Raw genomic sequence first — 25,421 nt, 5'->3', positions numbered from 1 at the left:
GGGAATTGCAGGATGTGCACTTTCAAGATCAGGGAATGTGCAGATACTCCAGTACTTTCAGCCTTTTCTACAGTGCCTTTTCACCAAGGAAATAAAAGTGGGTTTTGCATCTCATTTGCACAATTGAACAACTTTCTTTGACTTGTCGTTTGCTTTTCTGATGTTCTTGTTTAATTAAAAAAAAATCAAATGCTTCTTTTTTATAGCTTCATATTCATTTTGAAATATCCCCTTATTTCTGTGAGCAGTATAGATTCATTCCTTCTGCATTAAGTGTCCACTCATTATCCAATCAGTTCTACTCAGGGGATGTTAATAGGAAAACAGCCACTGAAGGCTATCCTCTCATCAGTGGCTTTGGGAAAGGAGGTGATTGATCCTTAGAGAAAGGGAATGGATGGGAGACACCTGGCATGCATTCCACTAGCCTGTTTTCCCAGAGGTGTGACAGGAAGTGTTGGGAAGCACAGAGCAGCAGCCATGCCTGAACGCGGCCCCAAGCCTGGGGCTCTCTTCTTTCCCACCTACAGGGAATGAATTCATAAACAGAGCTCTAACTGGGTAGTGGGAAAAAGGTAAGATTAGAATGTAAGTCTACCCATCTCACCAATTCAGGTGTCTACTTAACGCCCTTCTTTAGCCAGGCCTTAGGATAAGTTCTCAGCTCAGGCACCAACCTACAGTTCAGGGGAGAATAAGACCTGCACATCTTGGATAGCTAGAACGAAAATAACAGGATCATTCAATCATTCTTCTTGTCATTTACTTGACATGTTTGCTGTGGGCATAAATGTGCCAGGCTGGGTGATGTTATAATCAAATGTAGTGAGTCATTGTCTTCATGGCGTGAGAAAAATACAGATAAATGAGCAAAATAATCACAAATTGAGAAAAGGGTTATGAAGGAAAGGAGTAGGGGTCTGAGAGACAGAATAAAGTGTATGAGTTGATGGGAGATGATGGTGCTGGTGGCAATCAGGGCTTGGCCTCAGGAGTTATATTTGGGGGTAGGGGGGTCCCTGAGAAATTTGAATGGAGAAGTTGAATAGGCAGCAGGATATAAACCTGGGGCTGGGAGAAAACTTTTGGGTAGGTAATGAAAATTAGTTATTTACAGCATGGCAACGAAGGGAAGGCCCACAATAAAGGGCACAAAGGGCTCTATGCAACGAACACTTTTACATGTGAACACGCGGTTTACAGAAACAATCTATAAAAGGTCCAGAGCTGCGCGATTCCGTCTCCCTCCTGAAGACTACATTTCCCAGAGTGCCGTGGGAACCGCGCGAGACCGGGAGTCGCTCCCAGCAGCCTCGAGCGCAAGCGACCCCGGGTAATGATGGCAACCCTCAGAACGCCAGTGTTGGTGTGGAGCCTCCTTGCAAGTTCTCGAGGCACGGAACGGATCTCTTTCCGGATGAAAGTTCGGCCCCGGCGCGGCGCTCTGCTCCAGCCGCTGCTCCGGCCCTGCAAGGCGGGAATACCATGCCGTCAACTCGGTTCCAAGGCCGGTAAGTGACCTGCCTGAGGTCCGCTGGGGCGTTCTAGGAGACTTAGCTCCCACCTCCATCTCCTGCCTTGCACCTCCCCTCTCCCCCGCCGCCACCTCCCGCTCCACCGCCTCCCTCTCTTCACCTTCACCTCCCCACCTGCACCACCCACTTCCCACCTCCACCTGCACCTCTCTCTCCCCAACATTCTCCCTCCCCCTCTCTCCCTTCACCTCCGCACCTCTTTTCCCCGTCCCCATCCCCAACCTGGCTTCTCCGTCGGTCCCCTCTCTTATGTACCAGCAGAGTCTGTCATTCCCGCGTTTGTTAATTTGTATACCAGCTTAACCAACAGTGCCCGAACTCTGCTCTTTGCAAAGCATCGTGTTAGGTTTAGGGGATGCGGCAAACTAAGACTGACACGGGTCCCCCCACTCCCACCCAAGGCGTTCCTGGCTTAGGGAAGTAGCAGTGCATTGTGACCCGGACTAGGATAGGAGAACGCACCTGAGACAGGAATTTAGACTAGGTTGGAAGGGCAGGCAGTGGTTTCTAGAAAAGTTTGGTTCCCGGAATGATTATGACCAAAGCTGAGACTTGGTTAACCATGCTAGGGAGAAAATAAGCATGCCAAGTAGAGGGAACAACATAAGCAAAGGTCCAAAAAATGAGACAACACAGGTAATTTGGGAACCCATTTTGGAGGTAGGATTAAGAAGGGTTGGGTATGAGTTTGGACTACGTTCAATCAGAGAAATCATTGTTGACTCTCAAGTGTCTAGCTTGGGCAGTTAAGTGGAGAGTAGTTCTGTTTATACCAAGACAGAAGATTAATTGTAGAAGCAGTTTTTAAGGGGGGAGGCAGAGGAGAGGAGATGGGGTAGAAAAGGCAGTAGATGAGGTGAAGAGATGGGAAAAGAGGCAAAATTCAATGATGTTTTGGACACATTAAATTTGAGATTCAAGTGGAGGTGAATCTCAAGTATGCATACCTGGGCACTTAATGGTAACTGAAGCTGGGGGTAATGGGTCAGATTGAGGAGAGAATAGTGCTGAGCACCAATTGTGTGCCTGCTACTTTAAGGGAGTCTGGGTGCCAGAGATGAGTACAAGAAAGGTTTCTGGTCTTGTGATCACGTCATGTGTTGGCAGACAGTGAGATAAGCAGACCACCTTAACTTTTTTTCTAAATGATGATGAGGGTCATTGGTGAGTTTTAAGCATGGAAATAACCTTTATTATTTAAAAAAATTAAAGTGTTTTCCCTTTTTATTGAGATAGAATTGACATACAATAGCATGTAAGTTTAAGTTGTATAGCATAATTATTTGGCTTACTTATATCGTGAAATTATTACCACAGTAAGTTCAGTTAACATTCATCCTCTCATGTAGCTAAAAAAAAAACGAAAAAAAAAGAATTTTGAATTTGTTGTCTTTAACAGTTTTAATATATACCACACAGCAATGCTAACAATAGTCATCATGTTGTACATTACATCCCTAGTACTTATAACTGGAAATTTGTACCTTTACCACCTATATCCAGTCCTTCTCCCTGTCCCCCGTTCCCCACCTCTGGTAATCACAGATCTGTTCTCTTTTTTTTGAGTTTAGGTTTTTTGTTGTTTTCAGATTACACATATAAATGAAAGCATACAAAATTTGTTTTTCTCTGACTTGTTTCACTTAGCATAGTGCTTTCACGATCCATCCATGTTGTTGCAAATATCAGGACACCTCCTTTTTTATGACTGAATATTTCATTGTGCACGTGTGTACGCGCCACATCTTTATTCATTCATCTGTTGATAGACACTTAGGTTGTTTTCATGTCTGGCTGTTGTAAATAATACTGCTGTGAACATGAGGGTGTAGTTCAACATATATATATATATATATTCCCGGGAGTGGAGTTGCTGGATCATATGGTAGTTCTATTTTTGGAAGAACCTCCTTACTGTTTTCCATAGTGGCTGCTCCAATTTACAATTCCAGCTATAGTGCATAAGGGTTCCCTTTTCTCCACATCCTTGCCAGCATTTGTTAATAATAGCTTGTCTTTTTGATGCTAAGCATTATAACAGATGTGAAGTGATATCTCATTGTAGTTTTGCTTTGCATGTCCCTGCTGATTAGGGATGTTGAGCATCTTTTCATGCACCTGTTGGTCATTTATATCTTCTTTGGAAAAATATTCAGGTGTTTGCTAATATTTTTTCTCATTTTGTAGGTTGACTTTTTATCTTTTTGATTCTTTTGCTCTGCAGAAGCCATTTAGTTTTATTTTATCTCATTTGTTTATTTTTCATTTTGTTGCTTGTGCTTTAGGTGTCGTATTAAAAAGTCATTGCCAAGACTAATGTCAAGGAGCTTTTCTCCTACATTTTCTTCTAGTTTTATGGTTTCTGATCTTTCATTTAAGTCCTTAATCCATTTTGAATTAATATTTATGTGTGATGTAAGATGAGGGTCTAGTTTCACTCTTTTACATATAATATCCATTGTTCCCAGCATCAGTTATTGAAGAGACTATGTTTCTTCCATTGCATATTCTTAGTTCTCTTGTAAAATATTAGTTGACCATATATGCTTGGGTTTATTTCTGGTCTCACAATTGTAGTCCATTGGTTTATGTGTCTGTTTGCTAGTAACATACTGTTTTGATTACATCTTTATATATAGTATTACTTAAAATTAGGAAGTGTGATGCCTCCCACTTTGTTCTTTCTTAATATTGTTTTGGCTATTCAGAGTTTCATATAAATTTTAAGATTGTTTTTTCTATTTCTGTAAAAAAATGCAGTTGGAATATTGATAGGGATTGCATTGAAATCTATAAATGGCTTTGGGTAGTTTGAACATTGTAAGATATTAATTCTTCCAATCCATAAACATGAGATACCTTTTCATTTATATGAGTCAATGTTTTGTAGTTTTTCAGCAGAAATCTTTTACCTCCTTACTGTTTTATTGTTTTTGATGTTATAAACAAGATAACTTTTAAAACTTTTAAATTTCTATTTCAGAAAATTTGTTAGTGTATAGAAATATTACTAATTTTTTAATTTTTTTGTATTCTGCAACCTAACTGAATTTGTTGATTAGATGTAACATTTTTGGTGTATTTTATGTATATGTAGGATTTTTTTTAAATTCATAAAATCATGTCACCTGCAAATAGAGACAATTTTTACTACGTCCTTTCCAGTTCTAATGCCTTTTCTTCTTTTTATTCCCCCTTGCCTAATTGCTCTGGCTAGGACTTCTGGTGCTGTCAAGTAGTGATAATAAATCTTGTTCCTGGTCTTAGAGGACGAGGTTTTCAACCATCTGCCATTAAGTATGTTAGCTATGGATTTGTCATCTATGGCCTTTAGTATATTGAGATGTGTTCCTTCTCTGCCTAATTTGTTAAAGGGTTTTTATTATGAATGGATGTTAGAGTTTGTCAAATCCTTTTTTTGCATTTATTGAAGGGATCATGAGATTTTTTTTCTTTTATTATGTTAATGTAATGCATCATATTGATTATGTTGAACTATCCTTGCATCAAGGATAAATCCCACTTGATCATGGTGAATAATCTTTATATATATATACACATATATATATATATTTTTTTTTTTTTTTTCTGTATTTTTCTGAAGCCGGAAACGGGGGGAGAGAGTCAGACAGACTCCCGCATGCGCCTGACCGGGATCCACCCGGCACGCCCACCAGGGGGCGATGCTCTGCTCCTCCAGGGCGTCGCTCTGTTGTGACCAGAGCCACTCTAGCGCCTGGGGCAGAGGCCGAGGAGCCATCCCCAGCGCCCGGGCTATCTTTGCTCCAATGGAGCCTGGCTGCCGGAGCGGAAGAGAGAGACAGAGAGGAAGGAGAGGGGGAGGGGTGGAGAAGCAGATGGGTGCTTCTCCTCTGTGCCCTGGCCGGGAATCGAACCCGGGACTTCTGCACGCCAGGCCGACGCTCTACCACTGAGCCAACCGGCCAGGGCCATCATGGTGAATAATCTTTTTAATGTGCTACTGAATTTGGTTTGCTACTATTTTATAGAGAAATTTTGCCTTTGTATTCATCAGGAATATTGCCCTGTAGTTTTCTGTTAATGTCTTTCTCTGACTTTGGTATCAGGTTAAAGCCGGCCTTATGAAATAAGTTGGCAAAAGTTCCTTCCTCTCCGATTTTGGGAAGAATTTTGAAAGGATTGACATTACTTCTGTAAATGTTTAGTAAAGTTACCTGTGAAGCAATCTGGTCCTGGACTTTTCTCCATTGGGAGGTTTTTGTTACTGTTGCAATCTCCTTACTAGTAATTAGTCTATTCTGATTTTGTTTCTTCCTGACTTAGTCTTTTTAATTAAAACAGATTATTTTTTCCAGTATAGTTTACATTCAGTATTATTTTGTATTGGTTTCAGGTGTTGTGGTTGTAAAGTACAGGGTAGGAAATAGAGTCAGTGGTATTGTAATAATGATGCATGGTGCTAGGTAGGTACTAGAAATATTGGGAGAACACCTCATAAAGTAGCTGATCGTCTTCCTGATTTAGTCTTGGTAGGTTGTATGTTTCTAAGAATTTTTCCATTTCTTTTAGGTTGTCCAGTTTATTGGCATATAGTTGTTGATGTGATTCTTTTTATTTCTGTGGTATCAGTTGTAATGTCTCATTTTTTCATTTGTAATTTTGTTGATTTTGGTTCTTTTTTCCTTGCTTAGTATAGCTAAAGATTTGTAAAGTTTTATCTTTCCAAAGACCTCTGTTTTGTTCATCTTTTCTATTGCTTGGATTACATTTTTAAGAGATTCCTCTGGTTCTGTGGAGAATGGCTTAGATTGGAGTCAGAATGGAGGCAGGGAAAACTGGGTGGGAGGCTAAGGCAAGAGATGAGGATGGCTTTGACTAGGGTAGTGGCCGTGGGAAATGGAGGATTAATGAAAGTTCATGAGATGACAGTATGTTCTGTGGCAGTGTCCTTTTTTGTAAAATGGGAATAATCAGTATTTACGGGGTTGTTAGGAGGATTAAATGTCCTAAGTATGTCAAGTACTTAGCTCGGTAAGGCCTGGCCCATAGTAAGTGTCTAACAAATACCAGCTGTTGTTACTGTTTATTGCTGCTGTTGGCTGGCATGGGGGATAAAGGTCAGGAATGACTATACGTACTGGCTATATGTGTCTGGCTCCCAGGACCTATTATGTGGTGGTAGGTAGGGAATTACGTATAAGGCGCACCCTTTTTTTAAAAATTTGAGGTCTAAAAACTGGGTGCATCTTATACAGTGATTATAGATTTTTTTACTTGCGTTTCCCGCTTTTTCGCGCTTGTTTTTGCACTCATTGTTGAAGACAGTGATTCGTCATCAGACACCAGATGAGGACAAGCTAATGGATGGGAGTTTTGACAGTGATGAGGAGTTGTATGAATGTTATGATGAATAAAACTTGAGTTCAATAACTTTATGTAATACTTTTTTTCTTCTTCAAATTTTGGGCCCCAAAATTAAGGTGCATCTTATACATGGGGAAATACAGTAGTAGGAAAATCACGTTTAAGACAGGAGAAAGTTGATGGGGTCTGCTTTAGTAATATTAAAGTGCATGTGTGATGTCTGTTGGGTATTTGAATGGAAGATGATACTGGCTAGATTCAGATTTAAGAAGTAGCATATAGAAGTAATTTAAGTTAGGAAGCTAGGAAATCATCCACTGAGAATGTGAGAAGGGAGAAAAGAAGGATGTGGTTCGGGATTCTCAGGGCCACCATTTACAGGACTAGACGAGGAAGAGGCGGCTGGGAGGGATGGGTTTTCCCTACTGGAAGTGGAAGTGGAGGCTAGGCAGAGGGGCAGGCAAACTGCAGGGGGCAGGACTGAGAGCTGGTCTCCTTTCCTGTCCAAGGCTCATCCGTGCAGTCACATGACCTCTTCAGTATGGTGACCAGTGATTCAGGCCTCTCTTTCCTAGCTGCAACCCTTTAGCTGAAAAATTTCTTCCCTTTTTTTCTCTGCCTGTTTAGACCCCTGGGAAACCATCTTTGACTGCTCATGCCATGCTCTATCGCGCTCCCGGGCTGTGTTTCATTTCTTCCTCGGCAGTCACACAACTCCCTCTGCCTCCCTGGTCTGTAGTGCTATACTGAGAAGCACCGAGATGATTGGAATCGATCTTGGCTCTAGAATCAGATAAACCTTGGATTAAATCCTGGCTCTGTAACTTAATAAGTAGGTCTTTAGCCAGGCTCCAGTATCCTCGTGATAAAATTGCTCTATTAGTGCCATTTTGTGGGTTACTGAAAACATTCCTGAAAATGTAGGCATTGCCTGGCACATAGAAGGCAACTCTGTAAATGAAAGCAACTGTTACTATTAACATTACTGCCTTCTTCTTGTTGCTTCCTCCACTAGATTGAGTGCCTTTTTGTCAGAAACTGTATCATCATTGTGAATATTCAGTAAATTTTAAAAGAATCAATAAATGAATCTCATAGGAATTAGATTAGCATTGTGTGTATTGAAGTAGACAGTGTGCTAATCATTTTTATTTTTAACTTTTCTATTTGGCTTTTTCCATTTCTTATGTGCTAAAATTATTTTAACAGGATCTGGTAGCTCAGAGATCAAGAAACCTACGTTTATGGATGAAGAAGTCCAGAGCATACTCATCAAGATGACAGGCTTGAATCTGGCCAAGATTTTTAAGCCAGCTATACAAGAACTGAAACCACCAACCTATAAGCTGATGACTCAGGCACAGTTGGAAGAGGTATGTGAATGCAGGAATATTGGTAGAATACCTTTCATTAAAGGGTTAAAAAGATTTCCAGGGGCCCCTCCAGATTTTGCTAGTTGCATTCCTCGGGCATTAATGAGGGAGTTGCAGGCGCAGAGCTGAGAAGGGAATATATGAGCAGGCAGGCAGGCTGGGGGTCAGGGCGCGCGGCGAAGATTAGGCCGACTGGGCCGAGGGTCAGGGCAGGTCTGGGGTCCAAGCAGAGCCTCCAGCTTCCTTGCTGGAGAAACAGTTGTCGTGAGCTGCTTTGAGGCTGAAACTTGGGTGAGATTACGAGAGCCTTCTGAACAGCGTCCTGCTCCAGCACCAGGGTTTTCCTGGAGTCATGGGTGTTATTTTGTGGAAAAGGCTTCAGAGCAGGAATTTGTGAAGCATTACTGCTCTTCTTTCTAATCCAAAAGTAATTTATAATCATAGCAGAAATTCAGATATGCAATGTCATATCTCACGAAGAGTAAAAGTCCCCCTTTCACCTCTCAGGTGACCATTGTTTACAGTGTGGTGTGGAACAGTGTGGTCAGTGGTTAAGAACATGGGCTCTGGAGTTCGGTTGCCTAGGTTCAAATCCCAGTGCTGCAGTCTACTTAACATTTGCATGCCTCTGTTTTCTCGCCCATAGAACGAGGTACAGTAACACCATATGGTACTTGTAGGCCAAATACATTGAGTATTTGAACAGTGTCTGGTACAGAGCAAGCGAAATCCTTTCCTCTTCTTCAGGCAGCTGTTGTGGCCCGGCTCTGCCTCGTCATTCCTGTGCCGTGGTGACAGTGGTTGAGCCCGGAGCTGTGCCGTCGGCCACACCAGGGCCCGGGAGCCCACTCACTGGTTCATGGCTATGGCTCTGCTTTGTAGTCCTTCACATTTCTGATTAGTGTCTGCTTTTGTCAGATAATCCTTTGGTCTGTAACCATGTGACTTTCCTTAAGGAGTATTTTATTTCATTAGGCTACAAGACAGGCAATTGAGGCAGCTAAAGTACAATTAAAAATGCCACCAGTTCTAGAAGAACGCACACCAATAAATGATGTGTTAGCTGAAGATAAGATTTTGGAAGGAACGGAAACAGCCAAATATGTGTTTACTGATATATCGTATAGCATACCACACAGGGTGAGTATATGTCTAATCGCGAAATGATCTTTGTTTGAAATGCTATGTGGACATGGGACTGAGGGACTAGGGTCAGTATCTCTCTTTCTGCCCAGGTCAGGCTGCCTGCTTCAGCTGAGGCTTTCTGAGGGTAGAGTGTTTCTTTCCTGTGACTACTTGATGGTCTCAGGCTGCCCATAGGATTTCCATTTTTCAGAATTTTCAGGAAGACTGGCATATTTCCCCAGATAATGTTCAGCCAGCGCCACTTCTGCCACTTCTGCTGTAGTCTTTACTCTCTCTCCTCTTCCCTCGATTGCCAGTTCCCAAAGAACTCTGGCACTTAGAAATATGTCTGTGTTTGAGCCTTTTCAAGTACAGAGTACAGAGAGTAATTTACAATTCAGCCCACAAAATGCAGTAGAATATTACATAATGCTGGGGTTGGGAAAAGGGCCACCACACATTAACTTTTTTTTTATCATACACAATTATGGTTAGAAAACATGATTTCAGCACTGTTCGTGTCTGTACATGAGCCACCCATATATCTCTGATGTATATACATCAGTTTCATTTTAATTATAATTTTTGCTTTGGGTGCTTTAATAAATGTTTGCAGTGCTGTGGAGGCTGGTTTGTGGGAGCATTCTGTAACTTGAAAGGGAGAAAGAAACTTGGAATTCAAATTACCAAAATAATTTTGAGGAACAGTTGTATTACGTGACATCTGCTCCCCCCCTTCTTTTCAGTGCAATTAAATCTTTGATGAAAGTTTTAATTATCCTTAAAACACATTCAGAGACTCTTTACCTCTGAAAAGTTGAGTCAGTACCACCTGGTTAACTTAATCATATATGTATCAATTATCTGCTGTATGCAAAGCTCTGTGCAAGTCACTCTGGGTGTTGCAAAGAATTATAATCCAGAGTTTCTGCCCTTCTCCAATTCTATAACAATATGAACATATCTAAGAGGTGGTGGGAATCTTGTGCCTGAGAGAGTTGTCAGAGAGAGTGGGTGCAATTCAGAGAAGGAAGTGATCCCATGGCCTGGGTTTGGGAGTTCGAAGAGTGGGGAGACCAGCGGCAGGTGGACCGGCCAGTTTACCAGCTGGCTCGTGCCAGTGTGAGGATCACAGAGCTGTGGAATTCAGATTCCACGTTCTTTGGTTTGTTCCTTTCATCCCCAGGACTTGAAACATAGATCATCAAGTAATAACATCTGTGGAGGTGAAACTTGGGTATGGGGAAATGAAACAATTTGAAAAGGTTTTATAGCCCTTCTTTCTTCTGAAATGCATATAGATGAATCTCAGATCAGCTTTTTTCAGTTGCACCATTTTATGTATTGAACCCACTTTAGGACCATAGTTGGCATTTAGTAAATACTTCCTTTTTAGATTTCTGATTGTCAGAGGCCCAGCAGTGATTAGTGAAGGAAGTATCAGATCTTAGCCAAGTCTTTGAGGTTTAAAATTACCATTGAAATCATGCACAGTTGCATTTGTGCTTCCCACTTGTGCTTTATATTGTTGATTGCAAATTATTCTCACAGTGGTATTTAGTGGGACTGGAACTAAAAATAAATCCTCATAAACTCATCCTTGGTTATATTTTCTATTTCAGGAGCGTTTTATTGTTGTCAGAGAACCAAGTGGCACTTTACGCAAAGCCTCTTGGGAAGAACGGGACCGGATGATACAAGTTTATTTCCCAAAAGAAGGTCGGAGAACTTTAACACCAGTAATTTTCAAGGAAGAAAATCTTAAGGTAAGGTGACTTGGTTTCATAGTCGGTGGTGATGGTTTCTTTGTTGAAACAGTTGGCTCTGGTGCTGCTGGCAGTCTTGCTTTGGTAAACACAGACATTTGTAATAATAACTCAACTAGGGTTATTTGTCTTGTGGCTGGGATTTGAATCCAGGTTTAACAAAGCCTGTGTTATTCCTGCACACCTCTGGATGGCGCAGATGTGGCCCGTACATGGTGGGCGAGCCTGTCATGCCATCAGGATAGGTGTTGACCTTTCATGTTCTCATCTAACTCAGCTCTGCTGTGTGGTTTTAGACCATGTACAGCCAGGACCGGCATGTGGATGTCCTCAATCTCTGCGTTGCCCAGTTTGAGCCAGATTCTGCCGAATATATCAAAGTGAGTGTATTTTCTAGTTCCTGCAATGTGGTTATGAGTAAGATTTTTAACCGAGCATAATGAGTTAAATGATAAGCTTTGATACAGAGGGAAGAGAAGGGGAATACCTGTCAAGGACCTGATGTTTACCAGATTGATATTTTATCCTGACAACCACCCTTGAGTTAGGATGAGAGAATTTAATCTTGGAGCATTTAGCTTGCTCAGAGTTGCACAGCTAGGGAGTGGTAAGAGCTAGCACCCAAACTGATGACAAAGCCTGTTCTTCTTCCAGTTTACCGTTCAGGGACAAAGTCACTTACTAAAAATTTACCAAAATATCTTGTGTTTGACTTACATTTCAATTTAATATGTAATCATGAAGTACCTTCTCTGTGTAAGACAGTACTGTAGAGAGGATAGTAGGATAGGGTGTGCTGTGTCAAAGCTTGTAGTCCAGAAATGATGTGGGGAAGGGTGCTACGAAAGTATACAGATCATTGTCTCCCGAGATCTAAGATGTTCGATGCTCAGAGATTACCAAGTGCTCTCAGGAAAGGCTTTGTAGGGATCTTCAAGAGCAGGGGTCCCCAAACTTTTTACACAAGGGGCCAGTTCACTGTCCCTCAGACGGTTGGAGGGCCGCCACATACAGTGCTCCTCTCACTGACCACCAATGAAAGAGGTGCCCCTTCTGGAAGTGCGGCGGGGGCCGGATAAATGGCCTCAGGGGGCCACATGCGGCTCGCGGGCTGTAGTTTGGGGATGCCTGTTCAAGAGGGTTCTAAAAGGGCAGGGAACATTGTTGTGGGTGGAGTTGGATGAGGAGAGGTGTTACAGTATGAACAGGCCGGAAACAACAGTATATGCTTGAGAATTGGCCAGTCATCTGTGTGCTCATATATGTAGTGTATGTGTAAGGAGTGCTTCAGGATTTAACTAGAGGTTGGTGCAGCCCTATCACAGGTGTGAGGCTGTGGAATCTGGACTTCAATCAACAGGGTTTTGAAAGCCTTTGAACACAGGAATGCCTTCATCATAGTCTTCATTTAGGAAAGTCTATCTGGGAGAACTGAAGGAATGTTAATAAGATGGAAAGAAGTAGTTGATGGGATAAAACATTTGATAAGATGGGGGGAAAGAGGAGGAGTGAACGAATATTCTTGATTTCTTTTTTCCCCTAGTGACCAAGAAGTAGAGATCCATTGTTTCCCTTGGTCTATATATATGTAATAGGCGCATCATAAATAGTGCTTGGCTGCTGAAAAGTAATTGATCTGGCCATAAATGTTCAGTGGACTTGTTCCAGGCTGCCATTCACATCTGCAGTGGAGGGTTGGTCAGGTCAGGCCTACTGGTTAACGCTAGTGGAGGCAGGTGTAAGTAGCCCTGGTTTTACTGATAACTTTCTTAGGCATTACTTACTCATGCTAGCTAGTAAACGTATAGCCAGTAATGCCCCTCCTTTTTATTTTCGTGTTTCTGAAAAATTGAATCTTATGTGGCTAGATTCATCATCAGACCTATGAAGATATAGATAAACATGGAAAGTACGACCTTCTACGTTCAACAAGACATTTTGGAGGAATGGCTTGGTATTTTGTAAATAAGAAAAACATTGATGGTTTACTAATTGACCAGATTCAGAGAGATTTGTAAGTATCATCTTAATTAGTAAGAAGAATTCTTTTTACAGTAAATCTGTCTTTAAGCTGTTTTCCCAGTGGTGGTGCGCTGTCATCCAGTGCTAGCTTTCATTTACCTCAGTCTGTCTGTCTGTGGATTTGTTCTTCCAGCATAACCCAGTTTTCAGTGTTGTTTGTGTTGTGTAAACAGAGCTAGATTATTTGAAAAAGTAAGTGGCTTTGGAGGTGTTCTGTATACTCTGGGTATTGACTTATCCCTGGCATGGCCAGTGCTCCCGGTGTCAGTGAGCTTTCCTGAGACTCGGGTATTAAGAAACATAAATGTGACATAGCCGGGGGGGGGGGGGGGGGGGCATGTGTGTGTGCTCGTTTGTTAGCAGGACTACTTCTAGTGCTTCTTGGGAAATGTCTTCATTTAATTTATGAAAATAGTCTTGCTTTGCTATCCCTTGCTTTTGCAAGATTTTTAAGGCATTGAAAAGTTAACATTTTTCAAAGTTGCATAAAACAAGAGCATCTATTGTATTTTAGTGTGCAGACTGGTGTGCACCCAGCCCTTTAGCTGAACTAATAGTTTCTTTTACAACTTGTGATAAAACTGGAGAAAATTGTTTTTGGGTATCTTTCTATTGATTGGTTAGAAAGACCAGAATGATAAGGAAAAGAAACCAGCATAGCTGTAATAAGAAAGTCAACTCTCCACTAAAAGCTCTTGCTGAACTCAGTGGTCTGAACCTGTAGTTCAGTTATTGCTGCCCTCAGACTAAGGTATTCGGACTCAGAGTATCCGCCATGTAATCCGGACCATTCTTACAGAGGTAAGGTAGTTGTGACCTGAAGGGGCCACAGGCACGTCTACAGAATTCAGCCCACGCGTGGAAACAGCATTCCTCGTGGTAGGTGGTTTCCAGCCAGCCCACCTCAGCATGTGTAGTGCAATCCAGTGCAGGGGACAGGAACACACAGACCTTCATTCCGTGTAGGCAGGGGGCTGGCTGGTGTCATGAGGATGCTCAAAAGCAATTGTCTTTAGGTGCATTAGCACTGACAGCACCTGTGAATGAAAGTTTTCAAGTTTCTGAAATCATCCTGAAGTCATTTTACTATAAACAATATAACATTTCTTATAAGAAATTAGAGCAACACAGAAATGTATGACTTTGTAATACTCATCATCCCTTTACATCTGAAGCAGTTTATTTGCATAGAAGGAAGGAGTTCTGTGTACTAAGTTGCCTTTTCCAGGGAACTCTGAACTGGACAGTGTGCTGCACATCCCAGGTTAGCCAGTAGAGGGTGCACATCCTCACTGAATGGAGCCCAGGCAAACATTTCAGGCTCAAGTCCCACTGTTGGTTTTGTTTTTATTTTGTTTTGGGTTTTTATTTTTACAGAAACAAGAGAGAGAGTCAGAGAGAAGGGATAGATAGGGCCAGACTGGAATGGAGATAGATGAGAAGAATCAATCATCAATTTTTTGTTGCTACACCATAGTTGTTCATTGAGTGCTTTCTCATATGTGTCTTGACCACGGGCCTTCAGCAGACCGAGTAACTCCTTGCTCGAGCCAGCAACCTTGGGTCCAAGATGGTGAGCTTTGCTCAAACCAGATGAGCCCGTGCTCAAGCTGGCGACCTCGGGGTCTCGAACCTGGGTCCTCCGCATCCCAGTCCGACGTTCCATCCACTGTACCGCCGCCTGGTCAGGCCCACTCTTGGTTTTGAATTGAGATTTTTTTTTTTTTTTTTTCATTTTTCCAAAGCTGGAAACAGGGAGGCAGTCAGACAGACTCCTGCATGCACCTGACTGGGATCCACCTGGCATGCCCACCAGGGGGCGATGCTCTGCCCATCTGGGGCGTTGCTGTGCTGCAACCAGAGCCATTCTAGCACCTGAGGCAAAGGCCACAGAGCCATCCCCAGCGCCCGAGCCATCTTTGCTCCAATGGAGCCTTGGCTGCGGGAGGGGAAAAGAGAGACAGAGAGGAAGGAGAGGGGGAGGGGTGAAGCAAATGGGCGCTTCTCCTGTGTGCCCTGGCCGGGAATTGAACCCGGGACTCCCGCACGCCGGGCTGATGTTCTACCGCTGAGCTAACCGGCCAGGGCCGAGATTCTTTTTAAAAATTTTTGAACAATTAAATTATTTTTAATTTCAAATATTAATTTGAAATGATAATTAATATAATTAATTATATTGGGTGTGAGGCTAAACTGTTCTTTGAGACACAGGCATTATACTTGAGCATGAATGTAATGAAGCCTTAAACGTGATTTCAATAGAAACCTAGTTAAGCTCTTCATGGGGCCACTTGCTGAAGCCTTAAAGGGAATTTTATCTTTTGAGATGTTTTTTGGATTTTGTTAGGTTATAACGAGCACAATAGATTTATAATTAACATTTTTGAATTTTTTTCCCCTGGGAAGTTTTACTGAGCATGTCTGGTTTCTCCGTTTCCCCAAGGGATGGCCCTTAGGATAAGCCCAGAGCATTTCTCTTCACCTATGCCAAGTCACCTCCCACTGTCCCCCAGCTCAGGTAACAGGAAAGCAGGGAAGGTCAAAAGTGATAGCTGGGGGCGCACTGAGCTAGGTGTCCTCACTCCACCCCAGCCAGAAGCCAGCCCGCAGCAGAACCTGAAAAGCACAGGCATATTGAAGAGTTACTTTAAAATGCCCTCAGTTTTGAGGTGGCTAGTAAGAAGGTACTGACTACGTGAGAAGATAGTACCGGTTTGGTGAACAGGGAAATTTTAATGTTGATAAAAATGGTTTATAGCTTTTTTAAAACTTGAATCGTATTCTTGTTCTGGCTTCATCACAAGTCATTGTGTGACTCTGAAGTTCGGCTGCTGAGGTAGAACCTGGCTTTCCTTCATCTGATGTGCGTAATTCCAGCTTGCTTCACTAAGATGCTAGTTTTTTAAACCAGTGGGTTGAATGCACAGGATCCTGCGAGTCTTTTCCGTGGACTCTGGGCAGGCCTCTCGTAGAGGCATTTATCCACCAGTTCAGAGTTTCAATGAAACTTGTTGGATGTCACCCTCATACTTAAAGGCAGTGGCTTTGAGTATTTCTGACTACCAGCCCCTGGCTTATGTGGGATGAAGGTTTAGTCCTGCCCTCTGAGTTGGATTTCATCATTATCTGCTGGTGAAGTGGGCTCACCTAGAAGTCATCTGTCTTTAGGAATGCCGTTTATATGAGGAATGATGCAGCTTCCAACATATAGCCACTCTTAGAATGTATGTATTCACTTTATCAGAGTGCTGCCTGTAGATGTCTGCCCTACCTACCAGAGTTGGCACGAAGCCTAAATCAGCTCATTTCCTGAAAATGCCTGTGAAAATGTAAAACTGAGGGAAAGCTTTAAAGGTACTTTAGCTTTAAGCTGGCATACCTTTCTGTAGGACTGAGCCAGTGGAGAGAACAGTGAGCCCTTTTAACAGTGACCCTTTCCCTCTAGAGTCGATGATGCCGCCAGTTTGGTGCGGCTGTATCACATCCTCCATCCAGACGGCCAGTCGGCTCGGGAGGCCAAGGAGCAGGCTGCCGAGGGATTACATTTAATCAAGGTAAAGGGACTTTTTCCACAGTGGCTGTTGTAGGATAATTAAGTTGGAAAGAATTCTGAAGTAGGTAATATTTAATCGTCACCATATTCTTCAGCCTGGACACTAGACACAGACTGGACGGGGGTGAGAGAGGCAGCTGGTGTCTGTGAAGTTCAGCTAGCAGGGCAGCTGCCCCTTGTTCTGTGGAGTACTGTCCTCTGAGCTGATCATCACCAGCAGGGCATGGTAAAAGCTAGGTCCTAGCACGTGTCCCCAGTACAGCTTCTGGTCCTTCAGTGTGGCCACATTCCTGTTCAGGTGCCCAGAGGGGGAGATGGTAGTGCTTGTGGATTACCAGGCCTTAGTGGCATTATTGTTTTGAACTGCAGACCTCTCAAACCATGGGGTTACACATATTACTCTTTGATATGGTTTTTTCGGGAAGGGAAGGGGAGATCATTGTATAATTTTCATCTTTTCTAATGTTCAGAATAGACATGGTTTTGTGGACCTGGCTTCTACCCCAGTATCCACTTATGCTTTCGCAAAGCAGGTATAGTTTACTAAGAGTAAAACGACCAGTGATGAACATTCCAGGAGGAGCAGAAACTGTAGGGCTAATAACTGATTTTCTGTGATAAGGCAGATAAAGCAGAATTTGGAGAAAACATTCTTTAAAGTGAAAAAGTAGTTTGCTAATGCTATTCCAGATTTCTCTTAAACATAATGGTTTTCATTTTGATCTAGAAGAAGGTGCAAGTCAGGTTTTCTTAATTTTTTTGAAAGATGACAGCCATTCTCGGATACCCCCAGTGTTTAGAATTAGTGTTGTTTGAACTGTGATAGATGCAGACAGTTCCTGGGTTACAAACAAAATAGGTAGAACAGGTACGTTTACCTATTAAATGCACCCTGGATGTTTGTCTTAACAGAGTATTTATTTTTACCTATCTGTGCGTATAAGTACTTCTGGTTCATAACCTGGGGACTGCCTGTACTGTTTTTCTGTCCCTGTAGTATGCTATTGCGTTATGATCAGAAAAAAAATTACTGTGAAACTTGGGAGGCTTTTTAAACTGGTACGCTGCTACTGCAGAAGCATCAATGATGTCTTAAAACTTCATAAATAGTTTTTGTTCTATTGCTTTTAAACAGGTTTTTGCAAAAACTGAAGCACAGAAGGGAGCATATATAGAATTAACACTGCAAGCTTATCAAGAAACATTCATTACCCATTCTGCAGCTTCCTGAAAATATTTTTCAAATAAATTTTATTTTGATAAATACTAACTAGTTTCTTTTAATATTGATTAAGCTGTTTAAAACTGTCAAAATTAAAAGGTACTGATTTGGAATTCCAAATAGTGCCTTTAATAGCAATACAAAGAAAACTTGCTACCCACTCACCTTCTTGGACTGCAGGGGATAACTGAGAATGTCTGAGTGCCTGGATATTCGTTTCTCTAATCAGGTAAGTGCAATATAAGAAAAAACAGTGTCGTGCCTTTCTCTGTTACCAGCTTAAGGTGGTCAGAAGATTCTGGGTTTCAGTGGACAATCAGGCAGGGAAAAGAAAACTAGCCTAACCAAACAAGACTGACGGGAATAACATTGAGATGAACAAATTAAGGAATTATAGTATAGCAAGAAAAATGTGGCTGACGTGAAAATGAGACTTAGTGACGCAGAGGAAAAATGTGGGCTGACCTATAGGGTGAAGTGTAGTTTTGGCTCAGCTTTCTAAAACTTCGATGTTCTTCATTATGTAGAAAGCAAACTTGAACGTGTCTTCATTGATTCAAAAATTTTATGAGTTGTGGTCTAATGACAGTATGCAAAAAAATCAAAGCTCGTGTCCATTTCAGTTAACAGGAAACAATGACTTAGATGGTGCACATAAACTCCCAAGACAAGGAGGGCAGTGTTTACATAGTAAAATGTAAAATATAAGTTTCTTCTCAAGAGTCCAAAGCACTGTGGTCAGGGTGACAACTAATAGCTGTCCATAATAATGATGTTTAGTCTGGTAAATGGGAAACATTATATTCAGTCATCCAAAATGTCTTCATCCAGGTTGATATCTGTTGTGTCAATATCTTCTAATTCCAAATTATCCAAATCTACTTCCAGATCGAGTAAACTCTATAAAGAAAAGGTAGAGGGTGATAATATAGTACCGTGTTAAAGAAAAGTTACCTGATTCATAATCCAAAAAGAACCAAAACAATACAGGCATACCTTGGAGATACTGAGGGTTCAGTTCCAGACCATCACAATAAAGTGAATAGCTCAATCACATCAATTTTGTTTCCCAGTGCATATAAAAGTTATGTTTACACTATGTGTAGTCTATTATTGTGTCTTTTTTTTTTTTTTTTTTTGTATTTTTTCTGAAGCTGGAAACGGGGAAAGACAGACAGACTCCCGCATGCCCACCAGGGGCGAAGCTCTGCGACGACCAGAGCCACTCTAGTGCCTGGGGCAGAGGCCAAGGAGCCATCCCCAGCGCCCGGGCCATCTTTGCTCCAATGGAGCCTTGGCTGCGAGAGGGGAAGAGAGAGACAGAGAGGAAGGAGGGGGGCGGGGTGGAGAAGCAAATGGGCGCTTCTCCTATGTGCCCTGGCCAGGAATTGAACCCAGTCCCCCGCACGCCAGGCCGACGCTCTACTGCTGAGCCAACCGGCCAGGGCCTATTGTGTCTTAAAATGTACATACCTTAAAGACTGTACTGCTAAAAAGTGCTAACATCATCTGAGCCTTCAGTAGGTTGTAATCTTTGCTGGGGGGTAGAGGGGCTTACATTCAAGTTGTAAAAAAATATAACTGTGAAGTGCAATACAATGAGGTGTGCCTGCAGTCTGTCAAAAAGGGCCTTTCTTCCATTTGCAAGCCCCTGCTCTGAAGCTGATTACATCACTTAAATGCAGAGCCCTGTCCACCTTGCAGAAGTTCATGGGGAGGGAGGGGTGAGGCTGGAGTGCCAATAGGAAGTTTGGGGATTGTGGCCATACCCTCTCGTCTTTGATGGCTGTGTGGGATGCCACATCTGGAGTAGGAGAAGCAGGTTCTTCATCAAGTTCCTGAAAGCCCAAGTGGAGATAATATAAAGACAAAGGAATTTGTTCAGGAATTTCAATTTTTCCGTCAAAGGAAGGCTGATCAGGACTAGTAAATGGTTAACAAAGCTCAACCAGATTATCTTATGTAGCATATTGCTGACCTGTTGAACTGCAGTTCTTGAGGGCTGAAAGCCTTTTGCTTCTTCCATAATATTTCTTTCTTCATTTGGCTATCAGAGAATAGAGAAATAATGAAATATTTTGAAGTTGTAATTCATCCATGAAGTTGGCTTAAATCCCAGACATTAGCTCTTATTCTAACAATAATATATATAGTACAGCTCACAACCTTGAGTCATCTATGCACTTTCACCCTGTCGCCCCTCATGAGGCCTGGCACCCCAACCACTCACCGTAACAAGCGGGTATTGTTTAGCTGGCCACAGATCGGCATGTGTTTCTTTCACCCATTCTTCTGCGACAAAGGCTTCTTTTAATCCAGGAAAGAGGTTTTCATACTCTGTTGGGTCAGCAAGGGATTCTGCTGCTTTCTGATTGACTTTTGAGAGATTTTCTCTCCAGAGTTTCACCACCCTAATACAGATATCATGGAACCAGAGGGAGACTAAATAAGTGTGCTGTTTGTATTTGAAACATTTCTTCCTAGAATTGGAAGTCTGTACCTTGAAACCTGACTGGGTAAGTAAGTCCGGGCCAGGAAGGCAGCTTCTGGCAGTCGTCCGGTTCTGATCAAGAGCTCCAGGCAAGCATCGAGCCTGAGGATGAAAAGGAGAGGCACAGTGACAGAATAGAGGCTGTAGCACTGCCACTTCACACAGTAATGAAACGTGGCTTTAGTGTCGCCGAGTCAGCATTCCCTCTCCAACTCATTCTGTCACTGAGCCGTTAACTTGTCATCACCGGTGTCCTCCACAATCAGTGGACTCCAGGAGTTGGGAAGGGTGAGAAAACCTTTGACCATTTTCAATCTCCCTAACTTGTTTTAACGACTCCTATGAAGAATCAAAAGGGGCTTTTCAAGACAAATTAAGGCAGCTGAGATGAGCACCTTTGAAAGGCTTCAGGAGAAATGGGAATAAAAACAGATCCGCTAGGGTGCAGTGGTCGGCAAACCCGTTAGTCAACAGAGCTGAATATCAACAGTACAACGACTGAAATTTATTTTGAAAGCCAAATTTTTAAAACTTAAACTATATAGGTAGGTACATTCCTTATCGAGGTAGCGCCCGCACGTGGTATTTTGGAAGAGCCACACTCAAGGGGCCAAAGAGCCGCATGTGGCTCGCGAGCTGCAGTTTGCCAACCAGGGCACTAGGGAACTATTGAAGGCAGTGTCTCCAACACAAGCTGTGTTGGACAATCCAGTGGTGTCCAGTTGGGAAATACCCAAGTGTCTATTTTTTCTCTCTCTTAAATGTTTTCGAATCCAGAATTCTCTGGATTTTAGAAAGGTAATACAGTACATATACTATACCTAATTACCAGTGTCAAATAAAAATCACAAACATTAATATTCCACAATAACACATAAATACTAAATGGCGTGTAACTAACAGTATTTCAAAGTTCCGGTCTGGTTTTGAAATCAAGTTATTAAAATCTATTCTCAGAATATTTTTGGATTTTTGAATTACGGGTAAGAAAGAGTGGGCCTATTCTTACTGGCATATAAATTCATAAATATATTGTCTATAATTACATATTAAGTACATAAATATTAAAAAATACATGATAGATACATATACTGGGGGGTACACAAAGTTTTTATGATAAAATGGTTTTAGAAAGCATGCAGGGCAAGGTTAACATCAGTTGAAATGACTTGGTTTTCACTAACTACACACTTAAAAATAGGACATTTTTATACTTTACAGTTGAACTTTAAAAGTAACTGGCATCTTCACCTCCCTTTATTCTTGCCATGAACAGATCAGAATTACACAATTTGGTGAAATCATTTGGCAGCATAAACATCCTCTTGCCATCATAAAATAAAATGCTTCAGCCAGTAAGTGGCACCGCTGTTGAGAGATTTCTCCCAATGGAGCCTCCCTGACTAGCTCATTTCCCTCAAACATTTAGGCCAAATGTACTAATAGCATTCTTTGCTGAAGGTGAGTACCACCAAGGTAGCACTGTCCTGACTGTCCCACTAGCAGCACCCTTTGGCCAGGAATCATTCTCTCTAGGGTTCACTCTTCACAGCCCTCTCCAGAAACCACCCTCAAAGTCAATGCAAAGTAAGGACTTGTAATTACTATGCCCACCTCTTTTAGGCCTTGGATTAATACTTACTTTCCCTGCAAGAAGTAGCTCATGAATGCCACATTATTCTTGCCATCTCGCTCTGCACCCTCTGCTAGTTTGTTCACCATATCAGCGTTCCCAGAGGCGGTGGCCAGCAGCAACAGACCCCCATAATCCTGTGCATGGTGCAGGCACTCCTGGGCCAGGCTGAACTGACATTTACTAATGGCAAGCTCAGCAAGTTGTTTCCACTTCTGTTCCGACTGTAAGAAAATTCCCCATTAAAATACCTTTGAAAATAAACATTTAAATTTACAACATCAACATTATTCTATTAATTTGAACATCACTGTGCTGTCTACAGGACACATATACGTGTGTGTGTGTGTGTGTGTGTGTGTGTGTGTGTATCAAGCTGTGCTTAAGCTGGTTCTATCAAAATGAAATAAAATGTATAATGAGGAAATGGAAATTATTCACATATACAAAATTCTTTTAAATACAAATCAATTTTAATGATTTAGAAATCACCAACCCATTATATTTTTATTTTCTAATTACACAGTGAAAATACACATCTAATAGAAGCTTTAAGGTAATTAGATGGCCATTTTAACAAGTGATTTAATACCTTTTTTGGAAAGATTAGAAAATTGTTTCTTGTACTTAAATAACAAATATTATGTCATCGTAGCTTCTCAAATCAAAATGCTGCATATTAGCATGATCTGAACATAGCTAAAGTTTACTTTGCACATATGAAAATGCTAGACCTAAAACAGAACTGGGAGCCCTCAATATACAAAGCCATAAAAATATCACTTATCAAAATGTCAGAGCCCTTTCAAACCAACATCTTCTAGCCTGACCAGGCTGTGTACTGGATCGAGTGTTGGACTGGGTCACAGATGACCCAGGTTCGAGACCCTGAGGTCGCCAGCTTGAGCAGGGGCTCACCAGCTTGAGTGTGGGGTCACCAGCTTGAGTGTGGGATCACAGACATGACCCCATGGTCACTGGCTAGTGCCCAAAGGTCACTGGCTTGAGCAAGGGGTCACTTGCTCTGCTATAGCTCCCCGGTCAAGGCACATATGAGAAAGTAAGCAATGAACAACTAAGGAGCCGCAATGAAGAACTGATGTTTCTCATCTCTCTCCCTTCCTGTCTGTCCCTCTTTGTCTCTTGCTCTGTAGTTTAAAAAAAAAACCCAACATCTTCTCACTAGTTTAGAAGATTGGCAAATTTTTGCCACATCTGTACTCTTAAAGAGTTTCCAGACTAGTGTACTACTATTATATCTTTCTTCTCTTCCAAAGTAGATCTCTTGTAAGATATGAAAATACTTAATGAAAATACTTAAAACAAATTAGAATGCTAAGAATATCTTCCAATATAATCCATGTAATTTATGCAAAATTAAGAGAATGCATTTTTTTAACAAGCCCAAAGAGGGACAATAACCTCACCAAAATAAGTAATTTGCATTTCAGAAAATTTTAATAAAAATTTATACTAAACAAAAAGAAGTACCTACTGGCCTTTCTATCAGTTATTTAGTACATACCTCTGCTTCCACTGCTAACTGGTAGGCAATTTTTAGTTCTCCAAGCTGAAGAGCAAGTTCAAAGCGATGCTCAGGATCTGTGGATACTGTAAGAGCTTGCTGCTTGAAGCCCTAAATGATTAAAAAGTGGCGTATATACAAATCTGTGTTGTAGTCTACAGAAACATACTGCACACACATGCACTCAGAATATCATCCATTTCCCTCTCAAACTAAAATAAATATACCTTGCTGACAAACCCCAATACTTGAATCAAACAAAAATAATGGATAACAAAATACTCTGAGAAGATAGAGAAAAATTAAGGAGCAGTCATTTAAATGATAAGAACCCCCAAAGAAGAAATACAGTCACACAGTACCTACTGTTCTCTAGGCAGTGAAGCTGGACCAGTGCTAGATAAACTCAAGGACAACAGCTAGTAATATCAGAAATGTAAAAGTAATAAGAATGTCTAAAATAAAAGGATTTTAGAAAGCCAACTGAACAAATCATTTCAGAACAGGCAGACACAGTAGTGTAGACCTAGCTATTCGTAATCTACTCACTAAGCTGGGTCTTCGAGATCATCTAGTCTCGAAGAAAAGAAAGTCAAATGTAAAACCCTCCAATTTTCTATCATCTGTATGTCGTTTAGCAAGCATTTGCTTTCAGGTCCTGACACTGACTGCGTGGCATTGCCTATGCCTTTAGTGTTGGTCTCATGTCCAGTTTATTCATCAGCAAGTGTGCCCTCCCATGCACCATTCCACAGTCCTCAGAAACAGTTTTCAGAGCTTGGCCTGCCTGATGCTCAGGATGGCTGTACCATCATGTTTAAAACATTTAACTTCCCAGATTACACAAACTGCCCCTCCCGCATTTACAAAGCTCATACCAATCTGTTCCTTTTCTTCCCTAGCACTGAAGTAGACAATATAAAATCTAAGAGTGGAGAATGGAAAATCTATGGCACTAGTCAGATACAGGCAAGAACAAAGCAGATGAACCCAGGTAGACTAAGTATACTGTTTTCCTCCAGATTCCCACTGAAGTGACATTAAAGGAACTCTTTTTAACGGCATAAACTCCCAACAACACAAAAAAAGGCAAAGGAGACATTAGAAGCAACATTTGGTAAAACACTAGAGAAAATTCTAGCGAAGACAACATAGAAAACCACCTGATTTACACGTCAGCGTCCCCAAAGGTGTCTCGTGAAGGGCGGTGCTAAACAAAACTGCCTGAAAGTCTTTATAAGAAGCAGTTAGATACCCCAAGTCCCCACTCCTGTCGCTCACACCCCTTGACACACAGGAAACATGAGTTGATGCTTTGGAGAGGATCTCTGGCCTCACAGATACCATGCACACTGGGAGGAAAGAGTCCTGAGTATCAAGAGGAAAACAGGAGATTATGAAAATGGATGTTGGGACAAAATAAAATACTAAATACTGACACACTAAGTTGCTTTCTACTTAGTCCCCAGAATGGTAGTGATTGGGGAGCTTCTCTGTAAATCTAACCAGCCCAAGGGGTATGACAATACTAAAATGTCAGTGAGCCATTAAATTCTTAAATGAAGACACTAACAGTGAGGTTGCCCAAGTGACCCAGCCACATCACACATTGTTAAGTCCACACAAATAACCCCACCCACAAACTCAAACCTTTAGAACTGCTTCTTAGACCTCCAGTCTTAAATGAGTGCCCCAGGATCAAATACCTGAGGAAGATCTCTTTATAGGAAAGATCAAAATAAAACAACAGCAGTAACTTGAAGGAAGCCTACCATGTAGGGGGAAAAGAAAGTTTCAAAACTGCAGCAACAAAAAACTATCACAGTCCCA

At 41.7% G+C, this 25,421-nt stretch overlaps 2 protein-coding genes across 2 annotated transcripts in view; one reads left to right on the top strand and one right to left on the bottom strand.

Annotated features, from left to right (window-relative positions):
• Positions 1 to 1,327: 1,327 nt before the first annotated feature.
• MRPS22 (mitochondrial ribosomal protein S22) lies at positions 1,328 to 18,345 on the top strand. The gene is made up of 8 exons (XM_066244461.1): positions 1,328 to 1,511; positions 8,091 to 8,254; positions 9,230 to 9,394; positions 11,002 to 11,145; positions 11,442 to 11,525; positions 13,014 to 13,159; positions 16,613 to 16,721; positions 17,856 to 18,345. Exons 1-8 carry the CDS (start codon positions 1,337 to 1,339, stop codon positions 17,949 to 17,951), a joined length of 1,083 nt encoding a protein of 360 aa, XP_066100558.1. The 5' UTR covers positions 1,328 to 1,336; the 3' UTR covers positions 17,952 to 18,345.
• A 144-nt stretch (positions 18,346 to 18,489) lies between these two features.
• The window catches only part of COPB2 (COPI coat complex subunit beta 2), a 37,739-nt gene continuing 30,807 nt past the window's right edge, over positions 18,490 to 25,421 (bottom strand). Inside the window, exons 16-22 of the mRNA XM_066244460.1 lie at positions 23,592 to 23,702; positions 22,076 to 22,290; positions 20,443 to 20,535; positions 20,173 to 20,353; positions 19,921 to 19,989; positions 19,712 to 19,780; positions 18,490 to 18,842 (exon numbers count right to left, since the gene is read on the bottom strand). Coding sequence (XP_066100557.1) covers positions 18,747 to 18,842; positions 19,712 to 19,780; positions 19,921 to 19,989; positions 20,173 to 20,353; positions 20,443 to 20,535; positions 22,076 to 22,290; positions 23,592 to 23,702 — 834 coding nt within the window. The 3' untranslated portion in view covers positions 18,490 to 18,746. The remainder of the gene's footprint in view (positions 18,843 to 19,711; positions 19,781 to 19,920; positions 19,990 to 20,172; positions 20,354 to 20,442; positions 20,536 to 22,075; positions 22,291 to 23,591; positions 23,703 to 25,421) is intronic.

The sequence above is a fragment of the Saccopteryx bilineata genome, chromosome 10, assembly GCF_036850765.1.
Source record: "Saccopteryx bilineata isolate mSacBil1 chromosome 10, mSacBil1_pri_phased_curated, whole genome shotgun sequence".
NCBI lineage: Eukaryota > Metazoa > Chordata > Mammalia > Chiroptera > Emballonuridae > Saccopteryx > Saccopteryx bilineata.
The sequence above is the reverse complement of the archived record's forward strand: the minus strand, read 5'-3'. Positions and strand labels throughout refer to the sequence as shown.